The 27,605-nt window shown below is 37.0% G+C and overlaps 3 protein-coding genes and 1 long non-coding RNA gene across 4 annotated transcripts; 1 reads left to right on the forward strand and 3 right to left on the reverse strand.

The window, feature by feature from the left end:
• Positions 1-2,901: 2,901 nt before the first annotated feature.
• Positions 2,902-11,113, reverse strand: LOC107041450. The gene is made up of 3 exons (XM_015262032.2): positions 10,307-11,113; positions 9,929-10,054; positions 2,902-3,039 (listed from the first exon to the last, which is right to left on the reverse strand). The coding sequence occupies exons 1-3, from the start codon at positions 10,373-10,375 to the stop codon at positions 2,902-2,904; spliced, it is 333 nt and encodes a 110-aa protein (XP_015117518.1). The 5' UTR covers positions 10,376-11,113.
• Positions 11,114-11,219: 106 nt separating this feature from the next.
• On the reverse strand, positions 11,220-16,021 carry LOC107041453. The gene is made up of 3 exons (XR_001461059.2): positions 15,870-16,021; positions 14,318-14,488; positions 11,220-11,454 (listed from the first exon to the last, which is right to left on the reverse strand). It is a non-coding gene; the product is annotated as an uncharacterized LOC107041453 (long non-coding RNA).
• On the forward strand, positions 11,591-18,495 carry LOC107041452 (progestin and adipoQ receptor family member 4). The gene is made up of 5 exons (XM_015262034.2): positions 11,591-12,152; positions 14,340-14,564; positions 15,929-16,032; positions 16,120-16,257; positions 17,327-18,495. The coding sequence occupies exons 1-5, from the start codon at positions 11,909-11,911 to the stop codon at positions 17,549-17,551; spliced, it is 936 nt and encodes a 311-aa protein (XP_015117520.1). The 5' UTR covers positions 11,591-11,908; the 3' UTR covers positions 17,552-18,495.
• Positions 18,496-19,191: 696 nt separating this feature from the next.
• On the reverse strand, positions 19,192-23,616 carry LOC107041451 (F-box only protein 9). Its single transcript, XM_015262033.1, has 6 exons — positions 23,461-23,616; positions 22,110-22,331; positions 21,719-22,021; positions 20,350-20,705; positions 19,606-19,843; positions 19,192-19,454 (listed from the first exon to the last, which is right to left on the reverse strand). Exons 1-6 carry the CDS (start codon positions 23,461-23,463, stop codon positions 19,266-19,268), a joined length of 1,311 nt encoding a protein of 436 aa, XP_015117519.1. The 5' UTR covers positions 23,464-23,616; the 3' UTR covers positions 19,192-19,265.
• Between the last annotated feature and the right edge of the window lie 3,989 nt (positions 23,617-27,605).

A 27,605-nucleotide genomic window follows, 5' to 3' on the forward strand; every position in this document is an offset into this window, starting at 1 on the left:
CCACTTCCTAGGCCTTCTACAAGATGAATTGAATTAATTTTTTGTGGCACTTTCGTTTTTCGCGATTATCTCGGAACCTATGAGAGATAGAGCCTTAAAACCAAATTTGGGTCCCGTATAGGCAGATGGATGGCTCAGAATTACGTTTTTCCACTTCCTAGGCCTTCTACAAGATGAATTGAATTAATTTTTTGTGGCACTTTCGTTTTTCGCGATTATCTCGGAACCTATGAGAGATAGAGCCTTAAAACCAAATTTGGGTCCCGTATAGGCAGATGGATGGCTCAGAATTACGTTTTTCCACTTCCTAGGCCTTCTACAAGATGAATTGAATTAATTTTTTGTGGCACTTTCGTTTTTCGCGATTATCTCGGAACCTATGAGAGATAGAGCCTTAAAACCAAATTTGGGTCCCGTATAGGCAGATGGATGGCTCAGAATTACGTTTTTCCACTTCCTAGGCCTTCTACAAGATGAATTGAATTAATTTTTTGTGGCACTTTCGTTTTTCGCGATTATCTCGGAACCTATGAGAGATAGAGCCTTAAAACCAAATTTGGGTCCCGTATAGGCAGATGGATGGCTCAGAATTACGTTTTTCCACTTCCTAGGCCTTCTACAAGATGAATTGAATTAATTTTTTGTGGCACTTTCGTTTTTCGCGATTATCTCGGAACCTATGAGAGATAGAGCCTTAAAACCAAATTTGGGTCCCGTATAGGCAGATGGATGGCTCAGAATTACGTTTTTCCACTTCCTAGGCCTTCTACAAGATGAATTGAATTAATTTTTTGTGGCACTTTCGTTTTTCGCGATTATCTCGGAACCTATGAGAGATAGAGCCTTAAAACCAAATTTGGGTCCCGTATAGGCAGATGGATGGCTCAGAATTACGTTTTTCCACTTCCTAGGCCTTCTACAAGATGAATTGAATTAATTTTTTGTGGCACTTTCGTTTTTCGCGATTATCTCGGAACCTATGAGAGATAGAGCCTTAAAACCAAATTTGGGTCCCGTATAGGCAGATGGATGGCTCAGAATTACGTTTTTCCACTTCCTAGGCCTTCTACAAGATGAATTGAATTAATTTTTTGTGGCACTTTCGTTTTTCGCGATTATCTCGGAACCTATGAGAGATAGAGCCTTAAAACCAAATTTGGGTCCCGTATAGGCAGATGGATGGCTCAGAATTGCCTTTTTCCACTTCCTACACCCTATACAAGATGAATTGAATTAATTTTTTTGGCACTTTCACAAGTGATCCATACACAAACTTCACGCATGCGTGGGGTGTACGGAGTGTACGGGAGTGATTCACGCAATGGTGCGAATAGTCACGGCCTAATTTCTATCTATGAAATTATTTTATCGACTGGATTATCGCATTGTTGAGTCAATGAAGTAGTTTAATGAATAAAAAAATAATTCCAGGAAAAAACACAATTCTAAAGATTCATATAAATGCAGGGGTTCCGTTTCCCCTTAACCAGAAATTGGTCACCCTACGAGGAAAACACCGCCGCGTGTCGTTTTTCTTCAATTAAAATTGACTGGTTCACCGGAAAAATTAAAAAAAAATTGACTTTGACAATTGCAGTGTCTAAAAAATTATAGTAGTTTTTAGAACAACGTATTTCCCAAAATTCCTAAAGAAAGCAAATTATTTCGGACAGATGAATTATTTTTTCCCATGTTAAATGAAATTGCTCATGACGCGACGTTGCCGGAAACTCGCTAAACGCGCCCGGGCAGTGTAGAGTGAATTTGGCGTCGCTGAAGCCTAAATAACACGGCGGGGAATCCCCGCGGAGGTGACCAAGTCGCAGGGTCGTGTGTGGTGACCAGAGTAGGGTTAAGAGTTCTAGAGAATCCGATATTCACAGATGAATTTCGAGGAAGAATAAATAACTTGCATGGAGCTCAGTTTTTCCTAATTTCCCTGATCACCCGTTCTACATAACCTACAGGTAGCTACACGAAAGGAATGATGGAGAAATATTGCCGACATATTTTATAATTGATCGAAAACCAGACCTTGAAATCTATTACTACAGTCATGACTTCACAAAGTGGAACAAGGAATGCTGGGTAATGTAAGGCGAGAGGAGAGTTGCCGTCATTCATTGGATAAGGCGCACGTAAAGATTGGGTTAGGTTGGCTCGAGCCACTCTGTGATTGGTCCAGCGTTCGATCACCCTTGTGACGTCATTAGCGATTGCAAAACGGTTGAAATCTTCCACTCTCGACAATCAATTATTAATTAACGATCAATATTTAATTTTTAATATCTATAAATGAAAAATTTATGATTTCGGGCCGAAACTTGAGATTAAAAAATGTTAAAAAATCATGCAAGATCCCTATTATACAAATATTTGTAGTTTTGCAGAAGATTAGTTGTTTTTTTGTAAATCATGAAATTCTTTGCAAAAAAGATCTTTAGATAAATTTCTCTAAAGATGAAGATCCAAATTAAAGAATCTACACATATTTTTGTGAGATACATTGCCAATGTTTAAAATTTGCAACTGCCAAGTCGACTCGTTGTTCATCAGTTTGCTTTTTTTTATCGATTCCGATTGTCAGATGTTATTTTTATTCACACGTTTTTCGTCTTATCACTTGAATAATTATCGTCAAGCATTGTGGAATGGAACAAGATCTCTGTTCTCTTTCTGAAGTAAAACCGAGCAGAATTAAGATTTTCAATTGATTGAATCGGGAAAATACTCCTCAACTGATTTTTTGTATGCTTCATCTGTGTTTGCTATTCTTACTCTGTTCAAGGTATTTTTCATGGGTTCTTTGACGCCTGGGTGGACAGTAGATTAATCAGTACCCCATAAATCACGATAAAAGAAGAAAGGCATATATTTGACGAATTGCAAGGCAATTAATTCTCACCTGTACGTGCCCTTGCTCTGGGGGCTCTCATAATCGATTCGCCTACGTTTGTGCTCGAACTGCGGCTCATTCGCTGAATGAGAACGAGACCTCGAGTGGGTACGCGAGCGATGACGCCTTCTGGTTCTCGGCATCTGAAAAATCAAGAGTTTTCATCGGTTATTTTCCCTACTCGGGGGATTATTGATATCATCGATGTTTTATATTAGAGATAAAGATACCAGATGAAGATACCAGACGAGTAAATTTTTTATATGCTTGCATCAACAGAGACTCCCACCGCGAAATAATGCAGGATGAGGAATATGGTAGTGAAAGTAGGGAATTGGTTGAACATACTTAATCTCGAATTTTGCCATTTTTTTAATATTTGGAAATTGTTGGAGAGAATCAAAAGATTCCTCTCGAAATTTTCTCTTTAAGGATATCCAAGTATCTGCTACGGTTTGGTAGACCACACTATGAATTCAACCATTTTCAATCATCAAATTTGTCAATTAAATATTGAGTGAACAAAATTTGAAAAAAATCATGAATACGAACACATTTTTTATGATTCCAAACAAATGATTTTTATGGTGGAAAATTGATTGTTTATAAATTATTCATAGGAAATGCTCATAACTTTCATAAATTGCAATTTCTAAATTATTTCGTCAATCATTCTCCAAAATTAAATATTCTAAATTTTTTTCAGATTTTTAAAATGTTTTCTAACGGTTCAATATACATTTTGACAGTCAAATGGGGCTTAAATGAAAGCTCTGATATTCGACTCCAAAAGTAGAAAAGCATTTTACTGCGGAAAAAATAGACAAAGTACTTGGGTATCCTTAAATCACTCGTCAATCAAATAAATTAATAAATGCATTGAAATTTTGATTTTATTGGCTGTTAGTTTATCTCAAAAACAAATAGTTGCAGAGAAGTGTTGAAATTTGTTTTAAATCAGATGAAATTTGCAACAATAAATGACACTTCCTCTTCAAACTACATGTAGACTAAGTAAATCCAAAAATGTGTTAAAAAATCTAAAAGAACTGTTACATCTTGAATTTTTAATTTTCAATAACTGTTAATTCGCTTTGAAAACGGATAGTTCTTGCAAAAAGTGTTGAGAGATCCCTTTTCAATGTGAAAATTTTTCCAGCAAAAATCTTGAATCAAGTGAAATAAATTTAATTTTTCAAATATGAAAAATTGATCTCCCACTCCACTACCGATTTTCCAAGATGATTTTTCTTTTCAAGTTTTTGTAGGAGGGAAAAGAGGGGAGATCGTTCAATTGGAGTTCAACGAGACTACNCCAAGATGATTTTTCTTTTCAAGTTTTTGTAGGAGGGAAAAGAGGGGAGATCGTTCAATTGGAGTTCAACGAGACTACTGGAGTTTCGAGAGAGAAGATAAACAAATGCGTTCCCCAGGCAGTCCCCCCCCCCAGCGCTACAGTAATTCCAGGTGTTTCACTCCCTTTTCAAAAGTCTACTAACACTCAATTCAAACCCTCATCCCAGTGTTTCCCTCTCTCTGTCTGCATTCGGGCGCGAGCCGTTTACTTACATTGGACAGACGAAATATGCTTGCTTGATCCCAAATGTAATTGAAGATCGATGATAACCAAGAGCGTGATGACGATGATTGCTGTATGACACTGTTATTTGACAATGACGATGACATCGGCTCAATAACTCTGTAAAATTTTCCTGACTCTTTACCTCAGAGTTGTTTAGAATTTTGAAGAGTTATGCCGATTATTAATGCGGTAATGAAAGATGATTTGATGGATCTGTGCCAGGGACTGAATTGATTCAATGATCAAGTGGAAAAGAATAAATAATGAATTTAGGTACAATTCAAAGGAATTTTTGAGGAAAAGATTCGGATATTTCGAAGAAAGAGAATTTCGGTAGTTTTAGATTTCAAAATAGTTCCCGCAGTGAATTTTTGTGAAAATTTTCAACTTTTCGGGATACAACGCATTAGTTACCTCAAGTGAACACTGAAATTGGTCAATTAATAACTCCTCTTTTTTAAAATTATTTCTACACCAATTACTTGAAAATTTTATAGAAAATCTGCTGTTCTTCTGATAGATCAGTTATTAAAAATAGTATGGAGAAAAATGAAAGCTAGGAGAAAGGTTTACCACAAATAATTTCGACATTTCCTCTAGATTGTGAGATTTTTCCCAAGAACTCATCATCACTAATAAAATAATTCAAAATCCGAACTCTTTACAGCAAGAAATGGATTAATAAAATTTTCCCTAGAGTTTCTAACTCTTCAGTTACTTGAATTGAACATTGAAAATAATCTGTTAATAACTCTTCCCCCCCTCCCCTCAAAAAAAGAAAAAAGAAAACGCTATGCCTCAATTACTCCAAAATATCATTGAAAACCTGATAAAAATCTGTTACAAATTAGGCATTGATGAATATTTTTAAATGCAAGGGGGCTAAAAACATTTTAATGAAACCCTTTTCATACAAAAAAATGAGAACTATAAAAAACGAATCTATATCTTCTCTACATGCTAGGATATTTCCCAAAGATTGATTTTCACGACTGGAATCGTTAGAAATCCGAACTCTTCAGATGAATATTACGTCAGTAAATATTTTCCTAAACCTTCTAACTCCTCAATTACTCAAACTGAGCATTAAAAACAATGACCTCTTCCACACTATTAGTTGTTGCACAGATGGAATACATGGAAATCTTTACTTGAATACCTAACCAGCGATGTTTGAAACTTATATTAGGGTTAACAGGTCAATTTCTGGACGAGGGTTAGTTTCTGGACGATTTCAACTTCCATTGAATATTGCTTAAATAATGAAATTAACATTGAATTAATAATTTTATCTCTCAACAATATTACAAGTGATAATCATGTGATCAATTATTTTCTATATTCATCGACATTTAATAAAAACAAAAAGTATGGCCCAATCGTCCGGGAATTAGGGATTTCGGCGTGAAGCCGAAACTAGGAGAATATTCGTCAGCGTAAAATTCAATTTAGAAGGTATTTAAGTGCAGGAGAGTCAAATTATCATATCTACAAATGTTTTTAAAGTGCGAAAGAGTTTGTACATTACTTAAAAACATTTGTACACTCCTAGATTCGCCTAAGACAAATATTCTGCTGTCGAATTTTTCGCTAGTTTCAGCTTCATGGGCTTCGGCTGCATTCTACTATTTCTTAATTTAATTGTTCATTGTTTTGTTGTTCTGACTTCAAATAATTTTCTGCTAGTTAAAACATTCTCGAAGGTATGGAAGCCATCATATCCCCTTTAGATGCTTCTTTTATTTTATATATCCTATCACGAAACTCTAATTTCCCTCAAGGACAACAGAATGCCCTTAATTTTCCAAATTTTTGACCAAATTTCCGGCCGAAAGTTATCGATATTTTAACAAATCAAAGCACGTTAATCTCCAGGAGGCGATGATTAAGATCAATGTGCTCTGGATGCGAAAAATATTAATAACTTTGAGCAGGAAATTTGTTTGAAAATTTCGGGGAAACGGTGGCTTTCTGTTACGCCTTAAGGGGTAACAAAATGCTCTCAATTTTCCAAATGCTTCAACGAATTTTCGACCAAAAATTATCGATATTTTAACAAATCAAAGCACATTAATCTCCAGAAGGCGATAATGAAGATCAATGTGCTCTGGATGCGAAAAATATTAATAACTTTGAGCAGGAAATTTGTTTGAAAATTTCGGGGAAACGGTGGCTTTCTGTTACGCCTGAAGGGGTAACAAAATGCTCTCAATTTTCCAAATGTTTCAACAAATTTCCGGCCAAAAATTATCGATATTTTAACAAATCAAAGCACATTAATCTCCAGGAGGCGATGATTAAAATCAATGGGCTCTGGATGCGAAAGATATTAATAACTTTGAGCAGGAAATTTGTTTAAAAATTTCAGAGAAACGGTGGCCTCCTGTTACCCCTTAACCGTCCAGCAATTGTCCTGTTCACCCCAGTGTCCCCCTTAAAATAATCAATTAATTATTCCCCCTCACCCCTCCACCCTTCTAGTGCGTTGCACCAAACCCCTCAAAACTCCACAGCATCCGCCCCCTCGCCCTGGCCGAAGCCCAAAAAATCGTCACCAAAACCGTGAAAAGACGCCACGAGATCTACACAATCCCCAAACCCAAGAGAACTCGAGGATTCCAACCTTGAACCTTCAGTCGTCCTCCCCCGAAACCTATCCCGAGTTCCTCAGCTGTTCACTAGGTCTCCAGATACCCGAAAGATCCCTCAAAACTCCGGGGAAACCGACTTTTCACCGACTATACGCGCGTTTACTCTAGCTACAGCAGCTGCGAAGCTCCAAACACGCCATAAGGTATGACGGCACTGTCGCCGCCATCTTGAAGGTGGAGAGTGATGGAAAAAAAACTACGTCCCATCGTAATTGAACGGGAAGAGATAAAGAGAGAGAGAAATAGAGGGAGGAGGGCAACGCAGGCGCGATCACCGAGTAATTGCCTGTGATATCACATCTCCCTTCAGCTCTTCTCTATTTCACTGGCGACGAGAGAGACACGAGAGAACAATTCGATCTATTCGACACACACTTCCTGTTTCAGTGGTATTTTACGTAAACTCGATGACTGAGGGGTTTTACTCACGTTCCAGAGGTAAATCGGGCTCAGTTGGTGCCAGATGTAATTACAAACACTTGATAACCAGGAGCATGAAGTATCAGAACGCAAAACACTATCGAGTGTCAACGACGTGGACATTGGATCAATGCGATTGGCTACTCGGCCACTCTCGCTTCGTGATACTTCGTGAGGGAACGAAGTTAGAGCGCGGAAATTAACGACACTCGACGACTCTAGGGACCGGCAGCAGAGTTCTGAGAGCGCCAAATCTGAATTTATCTCGACATTTTTTTTACTACAGAACAGAAAAATCAGGAAGTGAAGGACATTTGAGTTTCGTTTTAAATTTATTTGTTATTTCTTCTACTGCTATTGCAGTTGATTTTAGTAATGAGTTCTTAAGGGATTTCAGAATAAAAAAAGATTTTTCGTATAGGAAAGTGAGAGCTATAAAAGGTTTCAATTAGAATTTTGCTGTCTCTTGGAGATTCGAAGATATTCGTGGTTAATGATCGAAATGATAGGGGATTGAAAGAAGTGAAATTTTTGATGTTTCAACAAAATAAAAAGTCACGAAAACGGTTTCCAATAGAATTTTGCTAGCTCCTAGGGATTTAAAGACATTTATCGTGAAGTGATTGCAAAATTAGCTCGTCTGTTAGAGTTTGTTTTACGCTGTAATTAGAATATTAATTGGGTGATACAGGTGGTCGTGCAGAGCTAGACGATTATGGTCCGAACAAAGACAGAGGAACCTCGAGAGAAAAAAAAATGGTGCCCCAAGGACGGATCCAGTGACAGAGAATTCCCGAAAAAATCGACAATTTTGAAAAATCAGTGGATGAAAGTCCCACACGATTCCCCGATAAATCCGCACTCTTTTGGCTACTGACCCTTGGTTTATCGTGATCCCTGTTATCTCGCGAAACATGTTTCATCCACTGCTGCTTTCGTGCCCCCATCGACACCTGATTGAGGTGAATTAAAATGCTAAAGAAATAGGGATTTGTGTTTACCTGTCCCAGGATCCAGTACCTGAATGTCCCCTCGATCGAGTCAAACAGATATTCGAAAAAATCACGTAACATTTCAGTTTTGTTGGTGGGTTTTTATATTAGGGAGACACGGACACTTGAGCTGTTATTGTCGGCATCGTTCGCCGTGGAAACACATGGAGGAGATGAAAAAAACTGAGGCAGAGTCCAATGACCCACTTAGGCACTGGGACTGTTGCAGATGGCGACACAGGGAAATCGCGGGAGTTTTGAAGTTGGTGAGGATTAATTACTGATGTGTACAGCTTTTTATTGATTCCCCGGTATTTGCACGTGTAGGTTTTTTAGTGTGGACACGTCTTCAATTTCATGAAGGGAATTCTTCGCGTTAAACATTTTCGTTTGAATTTGCCGTACCTAATTCCGGAAATTTTTATCGTGTTCAAGTTCCACTGAAATCATTCAGTCATTGAAAAATCAAATATTCCATTGATTCTCTGCTCAAAGGATCTAGAAATCAATAAAATACTTGATTTTTCAATGCATTTATTTTGTGAGAATTGAGAAAAATCAACAAAATTCAGGGGATAATTGAAAATTCATGTCATTGCGTTTCTGAATATTCAGGTTCCATTAAAAGTTCAATGAAGTTGTGAAATTTCCGTCTCACTTCCATTGAAAACTCATGAATTTTTTTCAATTGTACATAAAACTTGAAATTTCATGACCACTTTTTCTTTAAATTCGATTCGATGTCTCTATCTGTCATGAAGGTTCAAAAAATTTTCAAGAGTGTAGAAGATTCTAGATTATTCTAGAAAACTGAGAAAATTCTCCGATAGAAAATGCGAGAAAATTCTCCGGTTTTATAGAACATTTGAAAAAATTCTCGGATTTTCTAGAACATTCGCACATTTTTCTAAAAAAATCAATTCAGCAGATGGAAAACAACACTGTTAAAAATTTTCGTCTGAATTTTCCGTGTCGAATCCCGGAAACTTTTATCGTGTTTAATTTCCACTGAAATATCAGGCAATTTTGTCATCAAAAAATTAAATATTCTATTGATTTTCTGTTCGAATCATCTAAAAATCAACAAAATACTTGATTTTTCTGTTCAATTAATCCGTGTAAAGTCTGAAAAATCCGGAAAATTCAGGGAAAAATTGAACATTCATGTCATTGTATTTCTGAAAATTCACGTTCCTATAAAAGTTCACTAAAGTTGTGCAATTCCCGTCTCACTCCCACCGCAAACTCACGAATTTCATCGAATTCTCCATAAAACTTGAAATTTCATACCCATTCTTCCCCCAAATCGGATTCAAAGTCACTCTCCCGAGAATAACTGCCACATTTCCCTGAAATTTCGTAAAATTCCTACCAGCGTACTATTTACCTTAATTCCCAAAGGAAACAGTGACAATCCTTGTTTATAAAAAGTATGCGGTTCCTCGGAGGATTGGCATCGGTCGTACCTCCCCTCCCTCGACCTCCAGGGACCTCCCCAAGTGCGATCACGTGCCTGAAAAAGCCCAAATAAATCACAAGTCCCTTCGCATGTCACATTACCAACCCCTCCAATGCCACAAAAATAACTCCACATGTACGCAGTCACGAGAAGTTCCACCAAGAATCCATCCATCCTCAGCAGGATTTCAATCAATACCCATTACCCCCCCCCGCCCCCCATCCCTTCTTCCTGACCCCCTCCCGCTGTCTAAAAAATCCTCGGCATTGAGCAAACAAATCCACCGAAAATAATCTTATTCCATACCTTGCTGACAGTTGAATAATTAAACTGTTGCCTGACTCTTCCCAATATCCTCGTGATACTCCCAATCATCTTCCACCCACATCCCAATCGCCACTGCAAGTTCACCCCTCGTGCACTGCACCTCCTCTCCCCAGCACATGCGCTATCCCCTCAATTCCCCTCCACAGAGAGGGAAAAAAAAATCTAACATGAACAGATAGAAAAATAAATTTAAAAAATCTGTCAGCGATAAATGCCACGACCTTCCCCCAGTTATCTATAGTTCAAGAGCTCCTCAGGGATGATAATAATCATCTGGTCCCCGGGAAATGATTCAGCATCGCTGAGAAATAATGAAAATTGAACCAGGAAGAAACTTGTTTCTGCATCTGGTCGATAAACTCCTCGACAATGTGAAAGCAGGGAAAATGAAGTCAAGAGGCTGAGGGGTGGACTTGTAACCTTGGACAGGCAGAAAGGGGGCTGCAGTTGCAGGGCTGGAGTAGGGTGTGAACGCCTCGGCTGTGAAGCGAAAGCTCTAGGCACTGTGAGGTGTGCAGGCGCGCAATGCGGATGTGTTTGTTGAAATTGAGGTGACACGGAGAGGAATAAATATTGGTGCGTCAGAGAACTGGCGGTTACTGTGGCTCTCGTGGTTATGGTGGGTGGGGTAACACTGGTCTTTCTCAAGTTTATCAGTAAAAAGCAGGGGTTGAGCGAGTCCACTGGGGATGATCATGAGAGGGATGATGATGTTTGCCTCAAAGAGTGGAGTGATATGCCCAGGCATTTGCAGTTTAATCCGCATATTAGGACGGGGTACAGACCTCTCACCGACTTCAGCGGGTGCCTTAGGAGCCTTTTCTATANAAAACCCCATTCCCCCCCCCCCCGCCCCCCAACCCTTCTTCCTGACCCCCTCCCGCTGTCTAAAAAATCCTCGGCATTGAGCAAACAAATCCACCGAAAATAATCTTATTCCATACCTTGCTGACAGTTGAATAATTAAACTGTTGCCTGACTCTTCCCAATATCCTCGTGATACTCCCAATCATCTTCCACCCACATCCCAATCGCCACTGCAAGTTCACCCCTCGTGCACTGCACCTCCTCTCCCCAGCACATGCGCTATCCCCTCAATTCCCCTCCACAGAGAGGGAAAAAAAAATCTAACATGAACAGATAGAAAAATAAATTTAAAAAATCTGTCAGCGATAAATGCCACGACCTTCCCCCAGTTATCTATAGTTCAAGAGCTCCTCAGGGATGATAATAATCATCTGGTCCCCGGGAAATGATTCAGCATCGCTGAGAAATAATGAAAATTGAACCAGGAAGAAACTTGTTTCTGCATCTGGTCGATAAACTCCTCGACAATGTGAAAGCAGGGAAAATGAAGTCAAGAGGCTGAGGGGTGGACTTGTAACCTTGGACAGGCAGAAAGGGGGCTGCAGTTGCAGGGCTGGAGTAGGGTGTGAACGCCTCGGCTGTGAAGCGAAAGCTCTAGGCACTGTGAGGTGTGCAGGCGCGCAATGCGGATGTGTTTGTTGAAATTGAGGTGACACGGAGAGGAATAAATATTGGTGCGTCAGAGAACTGGCGGTTACTGTGGCTCTCGTGGTTATGGTGGGTGGGGTAACACTGGTCTTTCTCAAGTTTATCAGTAAAAAGCAGGGGTTGAGCGAGTCCACTGGGGATGATCATGAGAGGGATGATGATGTTTGCCTCAAAGAGTGGAGTGATATGCCCAGGCATTTGCAGTTTAATCCGCATATTAGGACGGGGTACAGACCTCTCACCGACTTCAGCGGGTGCCTTAGGAGCCTTTTCTATATTCATAATGAGACGGTTAATATCATGACCCATGGTGAGTAGAGGGGGGAGGGGGTGACTTTTTTTCAAATTTTCAGTGATGAATGCTTAAATAAATTTCATGGGATTGATTGTGGGGAGAATACATAAAGTACGCTGAGAAGAAATTTGTGGAATAGATTAATAATTGTGGAAGTAGGTAGGATTTTATGAGTAGGGAAATCCCGAAAATGATTACTATTGATCCAAATAATAGAAATTAGAGTAATTTGTTTCGAGTTTATCGCAAGTGTATCAGTAAAAAACAGGGGGTGAGCGAGTCCACTGGGAATGATTATGAGAGGGATGATGATATTTGTCTCGAAGAGTGGAGGCTTTTCTATATTTATAATAAGACGGTTAATATCATGACCCATGGTGAGTGGAGGGGGGAGGTGGGGGTGACTTTTTACCAAGTTTTCAGTGATGAATGCTTAAATAAATTTCGGGGTATCTAGTATTTATTCAATGTGAGGAATTGAGTAATTTCGATGAAGTACGTTGATAAGACATTTTCGGAATAGATTAATAATTGTGGGAGTAGGCAGGGTTTTACGAGTAGGGAAAGCCCGAAAATGATTACTTTGATCCAAATAATAGAAATTAGAGTAATTTATTTCGAGTTTATCGCAAGTTTATCAGTAAAAAACAGGGGGTGAGCGAGTCCACTGGGAATGATTATGAGAGGGATGATGATATTTGTCTCGAAGAGTGGAGGCTTTTCTATATTTATAATGAGACGGTTAATATCATGACCCATGGTGAGTGGAGGAGGGAGGTGGGGGTGACTTTTTACCAAGTTTTCAGTGATGAATGCTTAAATAAATTTCGGGGTATCTAGTATTTATTCAATGTAAGGAATTGAGTAATTTCGATGAAGTACGTTGATACGACATTTTCGGAATAGATTAATAATTGTGGGAGTAGGCAGGGTTTTACGAGTAGGGAAATCCCGAAAATGATTACTATTGATCCAAATAATAGAAATTAGAGTAATTTGTTTCGAGTTCCCTGGGAATGGTTATGAGAGGGATGATGATTGTAGAATTTTTTTCAAGTTTTCAGTGATGAATGTTTAAATACGAGCAGGCATGTGATATTAATTTTTTTACGGTGTTTATTATTTCTTCAATGTGAGGAACGGAAGGAATGGGAGTAGGTAGGATTGTAGGGGTCGAGAAAGCCCGAAAATGACTACTATTAATCCAAATAGAAGAAATCGGAGTATTTTTTGTTTCCTGTTGATTTCAAATTCATCGGTCGGGGATTGAGCGACTCCCGCGATGAATTGAGGAAGGGGGAGGTGATACAATACAGGAATTAATTTTTACGGTGAAATCATACTCAAATAAAAATTTAAAGAGACACAAGAAGCTATTCTTTTCATTAATTTGACTTTTTTATCAGTGTAATTAAAACTTTTATCGCTGATTGAATTTCCAATTAAAATTCTGCCCTTTCGTTTTCTTTGAAGCCTCTCATTATCGAGATAACTTGATAGATATTTAAAGAGAGTCATTGAGTCTAGTTTAACTTTTTTTTCGGTTGTCAATGTCTTCGGAAAATAATTATAAAAATTTCAAATATTCCCTAAAATATTAAAAAAAATTGTTTTCTTCCACTCTGTCATGGTTCATCACTCCATTTATTTCTGTGATTTTTTTCATATAAACGAGTATAAAGGGGAAACACTAATTTTATCCCGGAAATTAGTAACGCAAGAGAAGATATCGAGAAAATTTTTTGAAACAATTTTTTTTCAATTAAATTTTAGATTATATTCTCCCTTCGTATTTTCTCCAACCCCCCTCATGATCGAAACAACTGAGTTAATCACTGAGTCTAATCTACGAATTTCATTAATTATAAACGTCCTTCGACAGTAATTATCACGACAATTAATCTTTCCACCCAATACAAAAAATCGATTTGTTCTATTTCGTATTTTCATCGCTTAATTTCATTTCGTTATTTTGTACTCAAATATAACTGAGTATCGAGGGGTGGCACGTGGAAGTTTAAATGGATGACTCCCTGGGATTGGGGTCAAGGTCAGCTTAGATAACTCCGGGTCAACTCTCGAATAGAAGAGAGCGGAATGGGCGAGGGTGGGTGGAATGGGGCGGAAGTGATCGAAGGGTTTAAAATGAATGTCGTGCCATCTCTTCACAGCCCTCTTACCTCTTTTGAAACTCCGTTCAAGGTTTCGCCATTCTCTGCATCCTGATAACGGTCCCTTATTGTCTGCCGTGGAGCGACGAAGGTGCCTTTTATGGATTTCTATCGTGGTGTCATCTCATCGGAGCCGCCAGCCCCTGGCTCGGATCGTTTTTATATCATTTGTTCATGAACCTGAATCATGGAGAGGCCGTTTATCGGAGACTACTCAAGCTGGATATGCTGGGAATCTGGGTTGTCCAGAGTATTGGTGAGATGTGAATAATTTATCGATTTGTGGGCTACGACGAGACGAGTGAGTTCATCTTCGTGAGCTTTTGGGACTGGCTTTATCTTTAGAAACAGCTTTGTTGGAGCGTTTTATTTAATGAAAATAGGAATTACGTGACATTGCGGTCATGACCGCAAGGCCATGTAGCGCCTATTTTAGTTGGCTTTATCGTATTTATGGATTATGAGATCTTCGCGAAAGCTCGGGGGCTAGAAGAGATGAAAGGGAGATGATTTCGGGGAAAATAGAACGAAGATTTTAGAGGATTTCAAAAAGAATCGACACATTGTAACGGGGCAAATTCAAATTTTCGTTCTTTTGTGATATAAAAACGAAATATTGTCCGTGAAGTCCGAACATGCAAGTATTAGATAAGCCCCATTCACCCAGAGAAATGCATTTATTCATTTCGACAATATTTTTGTCAAAAATTTATTTCAAAATTTATTTCAATGAGAATGTTTTAATTATGTGACATTGATAAATCATTCAAATGAAGAATTCATTATTCTCCGTCTAACCAATTACTTCTTTTGTAATTAATAAAGTCTTTAGTTAGATTAAATAAACATTTGTTTATGTTTAAAATTTTTTACATTTTATGGGAATAACAAAGGAGATAAAAATCAAGATTATGTTTGAATAAGAGCTGTATTACGAGTCGGTTGAATAAACACATTTACTTGATTCAAATGAGGTGTATTCAATTCGAATGTAACATTTCTCTGGGTTCACGTGTTAGTGGCAAATCATTTCGTCGATTTCACTAACGCATCAATTCAATTTCGTTATGATTTTATTTAAAAGTAGCTATTGTTGAGTACTGGCCGCAAACCTTGAGTGATATTTCATTCATATATTCAATTTTTATTAACAAAATGGGACAATAGGAACAAAAAATAGTATTAAAATAGAAAGAATATGGTCGAGAAAATATAATACTATTCCCTGAATGAGATTTCTATCCTTTTCTTTCGTTAAAATGGATTAAACAAATGGCAAAAATTAAATTAAATTATTGAAGACTAAAAATATTATCGGATTATTATTGTGCAATGTTTCAGATGAGCTCAATAATTACTTCAAACAATTGTTTTAATATCACTCATTAATATGCGTTGATGACAACTAGAGTTAAAGTTCGGAGGATAAAAATCATTTTTTGTTAAATGTTTGTAAATACAATGAAATTGAAAATAATTGGATTAATTATGACGAAGTGCAATCCATCAATTGCTACTCATCACTTGAACGAAAATAAAATTGACCGGTGAAGCGTATTACCTCTTTACTAATTGATCAGCTATCCCATTGGAGAGTTTAATTAAATTGATTGACTGCAGGTGCAATGCCGTTCATATCAGCCTCTATCCATTGTCTTCCTGGACCACTGTGGCACGCCTGCATGGCTCTGTACGTCTTCTTGAGCCTGTGGGGCCTCGCGAAGGCAAGTGCACTCTAGATTTGTCCCATAAAAGCCCACACGTAGTCAGACCAATTGAAGAGAATTGTGTAATTATTCATTTCTCAACAGGCAATGAGGGCCACGTCACCTTGGGAAAGAAGATTATGCTTCTCACCGCCGTTCATGATGAGGATGATATTCCTGACCCTCAGGTGTTTCCGGATTGGCGGAGGTAATCCTGACGCACTCAAGCACGTTGTTCTCCAGGTGAATGTTATGTAAATCGGATTTTCAGTGGTTGATGGTGTGGTGTTTTCAGAGGTTTAGGAGAGTTATTTTTTTGCGGCGAATTTTATGGGCTGTAAAAATGGCCAGGATTTTTTTCTGTAAACCTATTGGATTTGAAGATATCTATGAAACAGCTAACGGCAGATTGTGCAAGTTTTTAACTTCAGTTTTGAATTATTCTGTGAATATCTTCGGGAGAGAGTTCAGAAAAATTAATAAAAATCACTTTTAATGGAACATTTTGTGGAGAGAATATCAACTCTTCTCTGAATCTCACGATTTTGGAGATATTTGGAAAATAGTCAATATGACATTTTTTTAGTGTTTCTATTTTCATCTATTTTGTGAATATCTTCCAAATGGCGATTTTTGCGGAATTGATTGAGAGACATAAAATGTCAGTTGACATTTTGTTGTAAAGCCATTGTTATTCATGATTATTACGAATTTATTCATGATTAAACAAATTGCTATCCTCACTTTGAAAAAAGTGTAAGAGACATTTTTCCTGATACTAAAAAACTGGAAATAAAATTAGAAAAAGTCTAGAGATATTTTCAAAATATTAAATACAAATTTTTTAGACTCGTCTCGTCATGCCCTATTCTTCTGCAAATGTCTTTAAAATTACGAGATTCGGACAAATTGACCCATCATTTCTCTATTCTGCATGATGTTCTTCTTTTGGAAAAAAAAATAATGTTTAAAGTCCGATTCCTCCGTTACTCTCTAATTCTTCCTAAAGATTGAAAAAAATTCTTAAAAAAAATCTTTTTAAAAATTTTCAAAAAATGATTTTAAGAAATTATTTTTAATGATTTCCTCTAATTGAGGAATGTGTTTGTAATAGTTGATACAACCTAATTTGAACTATTCTCTAACTGTCAAACTATATCCATCTCCTTGACGTTCACTACTGAATAAAAATGTCAAGTGCCTGTCTAAACTTACAACTTCCAATGTCACGTTCCCCCAAAACCCCACATTTCTCAACTCCTCGCCACGAAATTACTGAAACAAATTAACATAACTCCCCACAACTTTCTAGGATTTAGTTGCAGTGATAGGTGGTACAATAGGAGCCCTTCGAATTCCGGAGAAGTGGCTGCCAGGTCAGGTGGACCTTGCCCTGAATTCTCACAACATAATGCACGTGATTGTGGTTCTGGCAGTGTGGTCAATGCACTCAGCCACCATTCAGGACCTGCATTGGATGACAGATCCATCTGCCTGTCAAGTTATCCCCTCATCTCCCCGCCACGACGAGCTCTAACTCTCATTCAAGATTTTTTTTCTCCATCGTAAGAGGGAAATCAACATTCGGGATCATATTAGAAACTGTGATTGGGATATCAAGCTCCATGATATATTTGATAACTGTGATTTTTCAATGGGAAATTCATGACACGTGGAGAATGACTCTCTTGTTGGGTCAAGCACATCAAAAATATCTTTTATTGTACAGATTTAATTCCTTGGATCAAACCGACGTCGATTAGTCGTCATTTAGAGTCAGAGTTAGATCGAAAACCAAATATTTGTTTTATATCTGAATTTTGGGGGTAGAATTTCTCAGATTGGTCGATTGAACTAGGTTTCGTTTTATTTATAGTCGAAAAAGTGTAATGATAGACTTGATAATGTTTACATCGACTAGAATTAGGCGAAAGATTTACAAAAATTCATCTCCATTGTTATTAATGGGACTGAGAACATGAATTTTTAGTCGTTTTTATCAGTTAATTTAAGTAGATTCCTCAAGTTTTGTTGAATACGAAGAAATTGTGACGTGTTATGAGTGATTTTATTTACAATTCCCAGGGCATTTCGCCCTGAAAACACTCATTATAGAGGTAAATTCCCTATTCAGTAGATATTTCATGTTCGATGTCCCCTCAATCCCATCAATTACAAATTATTAAAATTAAGAGTGTGATTCAGTAATAATAGAAATTCATTGCTCTTAGATAATCAGGTGATCGAAAAGTATCGAAAATTATTTAAACGTTGAATGATTTGTCGTTTTACGAAATTTAGAAGATTTTAACATTGTTACGATTTATCCTCCATTGATAAATCTTTTCTACCTCGAATAGTGCATTTTTAACTGAAAACGTTATTTCACCGCGAAAATAATTGGCTTCCAAAATCCATTGAATCTAACTATTTTCCAATCAATTGTCTTCAAGTAAAGCTTATGATAGTTGAAATTTTTATGACTGGTGTTTTTCATTGAACCTTTTCATAACATTCCTCTCCATTTCCATAAATTTTCGCCTACAAAAAAACATGATGAAAAATAAAAATTTGTGATCAAATTATTCACTGAAGCGGTGCATCACTCTCCTGTAACTCTTGACTTGAGTGAATTTAAACGATGGATATCGTCCCGTTGAATTGAGGCACGTCGTGCCTTCCGCTCCGTTTTTGTACTTTATGAATGTATTGTAACGAACCCAATTATGTTGAGAATTGGCTCTGGTTTCTCAATTGGTTTGTTTCAATATTAACTGATTTGTCATTTTCATAATTTATTTACGTAATCCATTGATAAATCTTTTATATCTCGACTAGTGCATTTTTAACGTTAAAAGTTATTTCGACGAAAACGTTATTTCACTGCGAAAATAATTGGCTTTCAAAATCCATTGAATCGAATTATTTTCCAATCAATTGTCTTCAAGTAAAGCTTACGATAGTTGAAATTTTTATGATTGTTGCTTTTTATTGAAACTTTTCATAACATTCCTCTCCATTTCCATAAATTTTCGTCTACAAAAAGCTAAGAAATGCATTTTTAAGGGTTATTTTTTTTGCATTCAAACAAATTCTGATTAGAGAATTGAAAATAAAATCGATGGAATTGTGAAATACAATGCAGTAGAATATATATGAACTTAAACTCAACAGCAATTGCATCTTAAGAATTTAATTTATTTATTTTTTATGTTAACTGATTAAAAATTAAAAAATAGTGATAAAATTATTTACTGAAGCGGTGCATCACTCTCTTGTGTGTAACTCTTGGCTCGAGTGAATTTGAACGATGGATATCGTCCCGATGAATTCAGACACGTCGTGCCCTCCTGTCCATTTTTGTACTTTGTGAAAATATTGTAACGAACCCAATTGAGTTGAAAATTCGCTCTCTTCTGGTTTGTTTGGATCTCGAATTCCTGCAACACAATTCAGAAAATATTGAATACAATAAAGAACTAGTGCCTTAATTAGCCATTTAGATTTTTGTAATATATGTTAACTACACACATTACAAAAATTGTAATGGGGAAAATTCTAGATAACATCATGATCTAATGTTCCACTCACAACGTGAAATGTTTGTTCTCCACTGTCATGTACAACTTCCTTCCTCTTCTTCCTGTAAATATTGTGATTCGATCTGGTCTCCTGTTTCTTCAACACGAGTGTAACGCGATTTTCATGCAGCCTGTAGTAACCAATTAAAATATTCGGATTTCTGGGATAACGATTTTTCAATAAATTAACACAGCTCTGGGCATCATCTGTTGATGTTAACATTAGTACTCGACCCTCTGGAAAAAATCTGAGAAGAGAAAATCACAAATAAATGCTCAAACTCGTTAAAAAGAATCAATTAAAGAATGAGATGAAATGGCGAATTAATTTGCAAATTATTCAGCGAAGATTTCTGGAACTGATCTGCTTGGAGAAAAATCTCAATTGACTTTTTTTTCGTGGGAGATTTTATGAGCTGTGAAAAATATTATTGTGCAGTGCAACAGATTTTATGGCTGTTCAATAATAGATTATTGAGATTGAAAATAGTTCAACTTCGAATTATAATTCGTTATTATTTTGAACATCATGACTTTACAATTATTGAATTATTTTGTTAAAAACTCATCTAAAAAAATGTCAATACTTTTTCTTTGACGAGAATTGTATGCATTATAACAGAATTCCTTTGAGATTTCTCTTTAAGCAGAGATAGTTGGAAAAAATCTGTGTACAGTTGTTTAAAATTCATCTTATATTATCCATTCATCATAAAATTCAATGTTTTGACTCGAATTGAATGAAGATAATTACCTAATATATCTGAAATACTCGACCAAGTGCCAAGGCCGATAGAACTGGTCCTGAAAACTGTTCTCCCCATGCCTGATGTACGTATTTTTACTAATATAACAGCCATTGTAACGTAATCTAGGTCTTTGCAGGTACATATCCCTCCAGGAACGATATTTGGGCTCGAAATTGCCACAATTAACTCCCCAGACCCTCACACAAGCCAGTCTCCATATCTCCGGGTCTCTCGCTGAGATGAAAAAGCCTCGGCAGGCCCCTGAGAACATCTCCAGGGAGCGGAGATCAAGGTCCGGTGACACCACCCATCTGAGAATGTAGAGGACAATCTCCATCGGCAGAGCAGATATATGCGTAGTCTGAATTAACAAATTTATAAGTTTTGGTCATTGAGAATCATTTTCATTCATCACAATATTTCATGAATTTGGGAGAAAAACCGGTAGTAGTTTGAAAGAGAAAGTCTCAAAATTCCGTGCATATTAATTTGGAAATATCTCCGACATCAGTAGCTTTTGAGGAAAATGGGGAGAGACCTTTCGTATTGATCATTCAACTTTCTACCATAAAGATGGTGCGGTATTTTTCTCTAGAAGTGCCCTTTATTGGGGTGATAATTTATTAATTTGGAAGTGATGGCATCTGGTACATGAAATCGAACTTTTTTTTAGGTGATTATCTGGGTTTTAGGAGAAAATATCCAGAATCTTTTTCTTAACTTGATAACATTTTCTGTGGGAATGTCTTCTGACATTTTTTCTAAACCCACTAATTTTAAATTCGTGAGTAATATGAATTTATTCTTAATTTAAAGTAGATGACTTGAAAAAATGCAGATTATTGTACAAATGTCGATGAAACTAGTAGATTGAGAGGCAAATGAGAAGTTTATTTCTGTTTTTTTTTCTGGAATCCCTCACCATTGAGATCATAAACCCAAAACTTGTTAGTGAGGCGATTATCTAGGTTTCAAGAAGTTGAAAAAAAATATCCAGAGACTTTCTGTAATTAGAACTCGGAAAGAGAGGGGTAGAACAGCCTTTTTTCAATCGCTAATATCTTGAGATCTGTAGATGGGAATTCAATTTTTCTTTCGCTTTGAAGATATTTTTTCAGACTTCGAAGGGAAACCTAATTCACCCAAATCACATAATTTTGTCTGAGATATTGATGACTTAAGGTCATTATATACATTATTCAGTGAATATCTCTAAAACCACGGGGTTTAGAAAAAAAAATTAAGAAACCTTTTTCTAGCCCTTGAAATTTCTTACAAGTCTTCTGACATTGCCCTCTGAACTCATTCATTTAAAAAATGTAAGCAATGGATTTTTTCGTCTAACATTTTAATATCTGAAAAATGATCTCTTACACTTTGTTCAAAGCGAGGACTGCAGACGCACTGACTCTTGGCCAAAATCCTTGATAATTTAGTGAGTAAATCCCCATCGTCACTCTCCTCATCATCATCAATATCCTCATCGTCTCTGTCACCCTCAAAAACGATCTTCTTCTCATCTTTTTCGAATTTCTCTCGAGCCTTTGGTTTCGTTGACTCGTAGAGCCTAAACTCAATGTCAGGCACCAGTTGCACAGCCCTTTTGTAGAACCTGATTGCGTCGTACAATTCTCCATTCTGCTCGTACTCAATACCTTTCAAAAATAAATTCTTTGCCTGTTGAATAATCACAAATTTTCATCAAATGATCGATTAATATTCAACGGTATTGTTGATTCTGTCATTTACTTGGGTGTTATTTCACCTTAGTTTCTATGGATAATTCTTCCTCGATAGTTTCGATATTCGATGTTTTATTTGATTTGTTGAGGTCTCTCTTCGGGGAAATCTCGAGTTCCCTTTGCCATTGTTCCCTGAAACTCGTTAGGGCATCCTCGACGTTGAAGTTTGAGGAGGAAGATTCTTCCTGATCATCTCCACCGTCTCCGGCGCTTCCATCGTCACCAGAGAAACCACCAGGTTGATTCTATCATCAATACCAGGGATCGACATTGTTATTAATGATTACTTTTTGTAATTTTACAAAACGTTATTGAGGGATTTGATTAACAAAGTCATCTGCAATTTCAATTATTAAATTGGAAACTAAAATAATTACTGATTACGGAACTAATTGTAAATTTCTTCCTTTTTTTGTATTTTTAAGGTATTTATGGCCTGGTAAGAGAAAAAAAAGTCAGATTTTTTTTTAGTTCGTTCTTTAATATTTTAAGAAACATTCTGCAATCACATCTTAGATAGCCTAGGAGTTGATAACAACAGAAATAATTTCCAGTGTTGATACCTATGCATGGAGTTAATTAAGACGATCCTCAGCTAAGTATTGGAATAACTAAAAATAATCTGCCGATCAATTGATCGATGTATCATCACTATTTATCAATGATATCACTAATTATGAAGTATTTAGTCAATATTCACGATCGAATGGTTCAATGAAAGCGCTCTACGACGAATTCAACTGTGGAATAAGTTTGCTCCAGACTTAATCTTATTCTGACGATTTATTTGGCTAACAGGGCTTGGTGCGAACGGCCTTTGGAGTCGAGTCAGCTTATTATTTCATCCATTTGTTATACCATAGGGGATGGTGGGGAAAAAAGGACACTTTAGACTTTTTTTCAATTGTTCATAACTCAGAAACAAATTTATCAATTGAGCTCAGTTTAGGCTCGTTACAAAGGGAAAGAATTGTTCTTTGTATTGAAAAGAAAATTATTAAATTTCGTCAATATTTCAACCCCCCATTAAGATTTTAAAAAAAGTCAAGTGTCCGTTTTACCCCAACCTCCCCTACAATATTGAACTCATAAAAAAATTATAAAATAAAAATATAAATAGGACGTAAAATCTCAGATTATCAAGGAAAACGTTGGCTCAATCGTTTAATTAGATTTAATCATTAAATGAGGAATGCCTAAATTTTGGTACTTGTGATTATGCAACACAAGAACTATAAAATTTGCTTTGTTCCTTGCACTTTGTGTGCATATGTTATCACTCCCTTTGAGGTTATGAAGACGTCTCAAGAATGAAATTGGAGTGACACCAGAAATTACGATGAATTGGACAGAAATTATTATCGGGATATTTACCATAATTTTCCAGGTTCAGTCGATTGAATGATTTTTCCTCAGCGAACAAACTCTCGGTCAGAGAATCGAACGACACTTCGGTACGAGAATTTCGCAAGGTGAATCGCCGCCATGGTTATTCACCCACTGGATTCATTGCGTTGCATTTACGTTGGACTGAAGTGGACTAAAGTAGGTTCTCGACACTCTTCTTCTTATCAGAGGCCACTTAGTGGCCAAAACAAATATCATGTTCTTGTCATAATAATCTTTGAGACGAATCATTATTGAGTAATAATTTCAAACAAACATTTTTGTTTGAAATTATTGAGTCATAATTTCAAACAAAAATAAAAACTAGAGGTGAAACGTGAAGATATCACGCAATTTTCAGTTTCCATTTTCAGGGCCATTACAATAAAATCATGCGCTTGTCCTAATAATCTCTGCGGCGAATCACTATTGAGTAATAATTTTTAACAATGGATTTCCTGTGTAGGAAAAATAATAGAATAGTAGAATGAAGACGAAACATTTTTGATTGTTGGGAATAATTCGATGAGGAGGGCGACATGAGACCCAAAAAATGGCATATTGTTATTAAATATTTAGGGAAAGGAGGGGTTTTAAGGCATTTGGGATGAGACTTATTTATTGCACAGAATTTTATCGTTCACGAAAAAGTACTTAATTTGAATGTTTTAGGTTTAGTTTTAGTTAATTTTTTTGGAATTCTCATTCTTCCTTCGCAATTAATTTGGAAAAATCTTTGGGAGGAAGAAATTAAAAAGAATTTATCATAAGATTTCTGGCGAGTTTCCCTAAATCAAGGGGAATTTCATGGAGCTCTTCGAGTTTTACTTGTTTACGTTATTTTCTAAATGTTGAATTTGTCGGTAGACTTGTCTTGCGGAAAATCTGACTATAAAGGGCATTTTATTATTTTTCTCGAAATCTACTAGTTTCGCAGATATTTGCAAAATGAGCAATATTATGAAACTTATGAAAAAGTCTTCTTCTTTCTGATAATTTTGCAAATAGCTTTGGAGGGAACGGATCCAGGAGAATTGTTCAATAAACGTTATTTATAGAGAAATGAGTAGACTTAGAAAAACCTTCTAACTTATGTTCATCTGTGATATCCTCTTGATAATATCTTAGGTATCTCGACCTAATAAATAAACTTATTGTAACGATTTAATTGGCTAACAGGGCTTGATGCAATCGCCCCTAAATCTAGTAATTCATGAGACATTTTCAAAAGCATTTTTATGCAATCTTTGGACCTGTTGATTTTTCATTTTGACTATTTTCTCAATATCTTCACAAGTAAAGAATTTAAAGGAACTACTAAAAAGACATCTTTCGCGGAGAATTCGATGGAGTACGAAATCTTCCGCACGCGTTTCTGTGAATCCACTAGCTCCAGAAACATTTCCAGAAGAATCCATACAAAACCTGTGGCCAAAAGATGGAGAACAGCCGATCAAGAGCCGTTTTTTCATAAAGCTGGACCCGCAAATATTCTCAAAATAATCATCCCAAAAATTCCAGACTCACCTTCCATTCAGATCTTCGAAAGGGTAAGGCCCAGAGAAACTCCCAAGGAGGCCCTCATCTCCAAGGAAATCCGATCCTCTCCCAAAATTCTCCGAGCATTTTTCTCCAAAAGCTCCCCCCACTCCCCTCCCCCCCCTGCCACAAAAATCGAAAGCATCCACGAGAAAAAAGTAACGCCTCCCGAGGCCCGAATGAAGACGAGCCGACGTCATAAATATTCATCCAAGAATCCGTTATCGAACGGAAGAGGGAAAAAAATCAATCACCACGGGCCCCAAATCTCGTCAAATAAATCCCCCGCCAGGCCCTTCAAATCCCGAACTGAAGTATGACGCAACACACAATAATCTCGAACTTTCTTCCCACAAACAAACGATCGCACTAACTCTCCTCCATTAAAACCGAATCCGTCGCATCGCCACATGCATTATCCAGCAAGCACAGCCTCTTCCGAATTTTTTTTCTCCATTTAAATCTCCCATTGAAAATCGAGTGAACGATAAAAAACAAAAAATTGTCTCACCAGGGGTGGGCCGTCTTGAGACGCAAGTGAACTGAGATGTGGGTCAGACCGGAATACTCAGGTGATTTTGGCACAAACGAAAGTGGGCGAGAGTGTAAAGACAATTTTTTTTGCCTCATTTTGCTGACGATCGAGTGCTCCGGGGCCAGAAGTTGAGAATGGGAGTGTAGGCACCCATCCCCTTCCATTTTTTTTCACTTCACGATACACTCCATGTATCGGTGAGGAAGAAGGCACCTCACTTTTACCACCTCCACCTTTCTTCCTCAGTGGGATAGAGGTGAGTTTCGTTGGATGCTCGCTGGTACCCAGTCAATTGTCGTGATCATCATCCAGGTGTAAAAGCCGGGATCCACCCGTGAGACAGCACAGACAGCATCATGCGTTTGGTGAGTACATTCAAGCTCATCTTTAGTTTTATCAATTGTTTTTTTCGTGTGGTACGTCCCTCAGAACGAAGGCGACGACGATTAGGGGAGGATTTGGTCGGATTTATCGCTGGATTTTTGGCTTTCGATTTTTAGATTATTTGGTTTCTGGTGTTTTTCTGATGAATTGTGAACAAGTGGTGGATTTTGAATAGTGCCGGGCTGCGTATCCGCACGTCTAGTCAATTGAGAGACCGTTTCAAACGATTCGCAACGTGAAAACCTGGAGAGTGATCGAGTATTGTAGTCAATTAAAATCTCACATTATTGCGTTATTGAAATACTCGTATTTTTACTTTCTCCGGGCTCCGTCGGTTTTCGTGTGAAGTTATCCTGGGACAGTGAGAAGTGCATATGTTTGCGACATTTCGAATTTTCAACGGGAATGGAAACTGGTTTCTCTTCAATTTTTTTAATGAAAAATTTACTCACGCGAATGATTCGTTTTTTAGTACGTTATTGAAATTCTTGGATTTTTAATTTCTCTTGTATTCTTCGGTTTTCCTGTGAAGTAATCTTTATACAGTGCTACATGGAAATCATGTAAAAATTATCTTGTTCGACATAATTGTGATGCATCGCTACAGATTCGCAGAATCTGTTCTCCCCGTGAATTATTTTGAAGTGTCATGTAAAAATTGCCCTTTAACTTAAAAATTGCGTTTCGTTCCATAAAAGTTCTAGAACTCAAGAGGAAAAATTTATTTTTCGCTCTACATTTTTTCGAGTTTTTGTGTGAAACTTTCTGAAAAGAGCATTTCGCATCACTTTTACGTTTGTCACGTAATTTTACCTGATGTTTTTTCATACTTTCGCGTAAAAATTTCTTCAACTTTTCGACGGAAATATAAATACTTCATACTCTCTCATTTTTCACGCAATTGCCCAAATTAAAAAATGACTCAGACGAATATTTAAAATAATTTTTAATGCATTACTGAAATTTTTGTAATTTTACTTTCTCCTGTGCCCATCGGTTTTCCTGTGAATTAATCCTGGGACAGTGTCATATCTCCGAGGACAAGTGCACATAGTCGTGTAGGGGTTACACTTCTCGGAAATTTTCATCCCATCATCGTTCCACCGAAATTCAATGAAGGGTAAAACTGTAAAATTCAGTTTACTAATTCTATAAAAATTTATAGAAATCAGAAAAACTCAATTGAATACACTTTAAAATCTTCAATCAATTAAAAATTCACTCTAATTTGGTCCTGAAAATTTATTTTATCATTGAAAATTCAGATAAACTTGGGAAATCCCGTCTTTCTGCTCGCGAGGAATCCGAAATTTACCGATTCCTCTCCTTAAAAATCGAATTCAATTTCACTCTCTCGAGAATGACTCCAAACTGTCCACGAAAATTCACCATTTTCCCCCAGCTAGAACTTCATTCTCTCCCATTTTTTCACGCAATTTTATTTAATAAAACTTCACTCATGCGAATGTTTGTAATACCATTAACGCCGACCCAATTGCCATTTGGTGCAAGCGTGCGCCCATACTCACACAAACAGACAATTATGTTTTTCGAGGCTAATTAAGTGTAATTGCGGTATCGAAAGTCGCCGAGGGGTATCAATACACCCAGTAAGCATGCAATCATGTCCACTTGGCGCTTGCATATTTGTGTGTCAATTCCTCCCCGCTCCCCC

The sequence above is a fragment of the Diachasma alloeum genome, unplaced genomic scaffold (genome assembly GCF_001412515.2).
Source record: "Diachasma alloeum isolate Michigan unplaced genomic scaffold, Dall2.0 Dall_scaffold_00365, whole genome shotgun sequence".
NCBI classification, from domain to species: Eukaryota; Metazoa; Arthropoda; class Insecta; order Hymenoptera; family Braconidae; genus Diachasma; species Diachasma alloeum.

Bases quoted from the DNA above. Each gene is read 5' to 3' on its own strand.
- LOC107041450 (XM_015262032.2), bottom strand. From the start codon at position 10,375: ATGATTGGGAGTATCACGAGGATATTGGGAAGAGTCAGGCAACAGTTT. The intron at 10,055-10,306 runs GTATGGAATAAG...GGGCTTTTTCAG, and splicing joins ATTATTCAACTGTCAGCAAG to GCACGTGATCGCACTTGGGG. The intron at 3,040-9,928 runs GTAAATAGTACG...TTGATTTTTCAG, and splicing joins TGTTTCCTTTGGGAATTAAG to ATGCCGAGAACCAGAAGGCG.
- LOC107041452 (XM_015262034.2), top strand. From the start codon at position 11,909: ATGGTGGGTGGGGTAACACTGGTCTTTCTCAAGTTTATCAGTAAAAAG. The intron at 12,153-14,339 runs GTGAGTAGAGGG...ACTCCGTTCAAG, and splicing joins GGTTAATATCATGACCCATG to GTTTCGCCATTCTCTGCATC. The intron at 16,033-16,119 runs GCAAGTGCACTC...ATTTCTCAACAG, and splicing joins GCCTGTGGGGCCTCGCGAAG to GCAATGAGGGCCACGTCACC.
- LOC107041451 (XM_015262033.1), bottom strand. The intron at 22,022-22,109 runs GTGAAATAACAC...ATTATTCAACAG, and splicing joins AATTATCCATAGAAACTAAG to GCAAAGAATTTATTTTTGAA. The intron at 20,706-21,718 runs GTAAGAGATCAT...TTGTTAATTCAG, and splicing joins GTCCTCGCTTTGAACAAAGT to ACTACGCATATATCTGCTCT.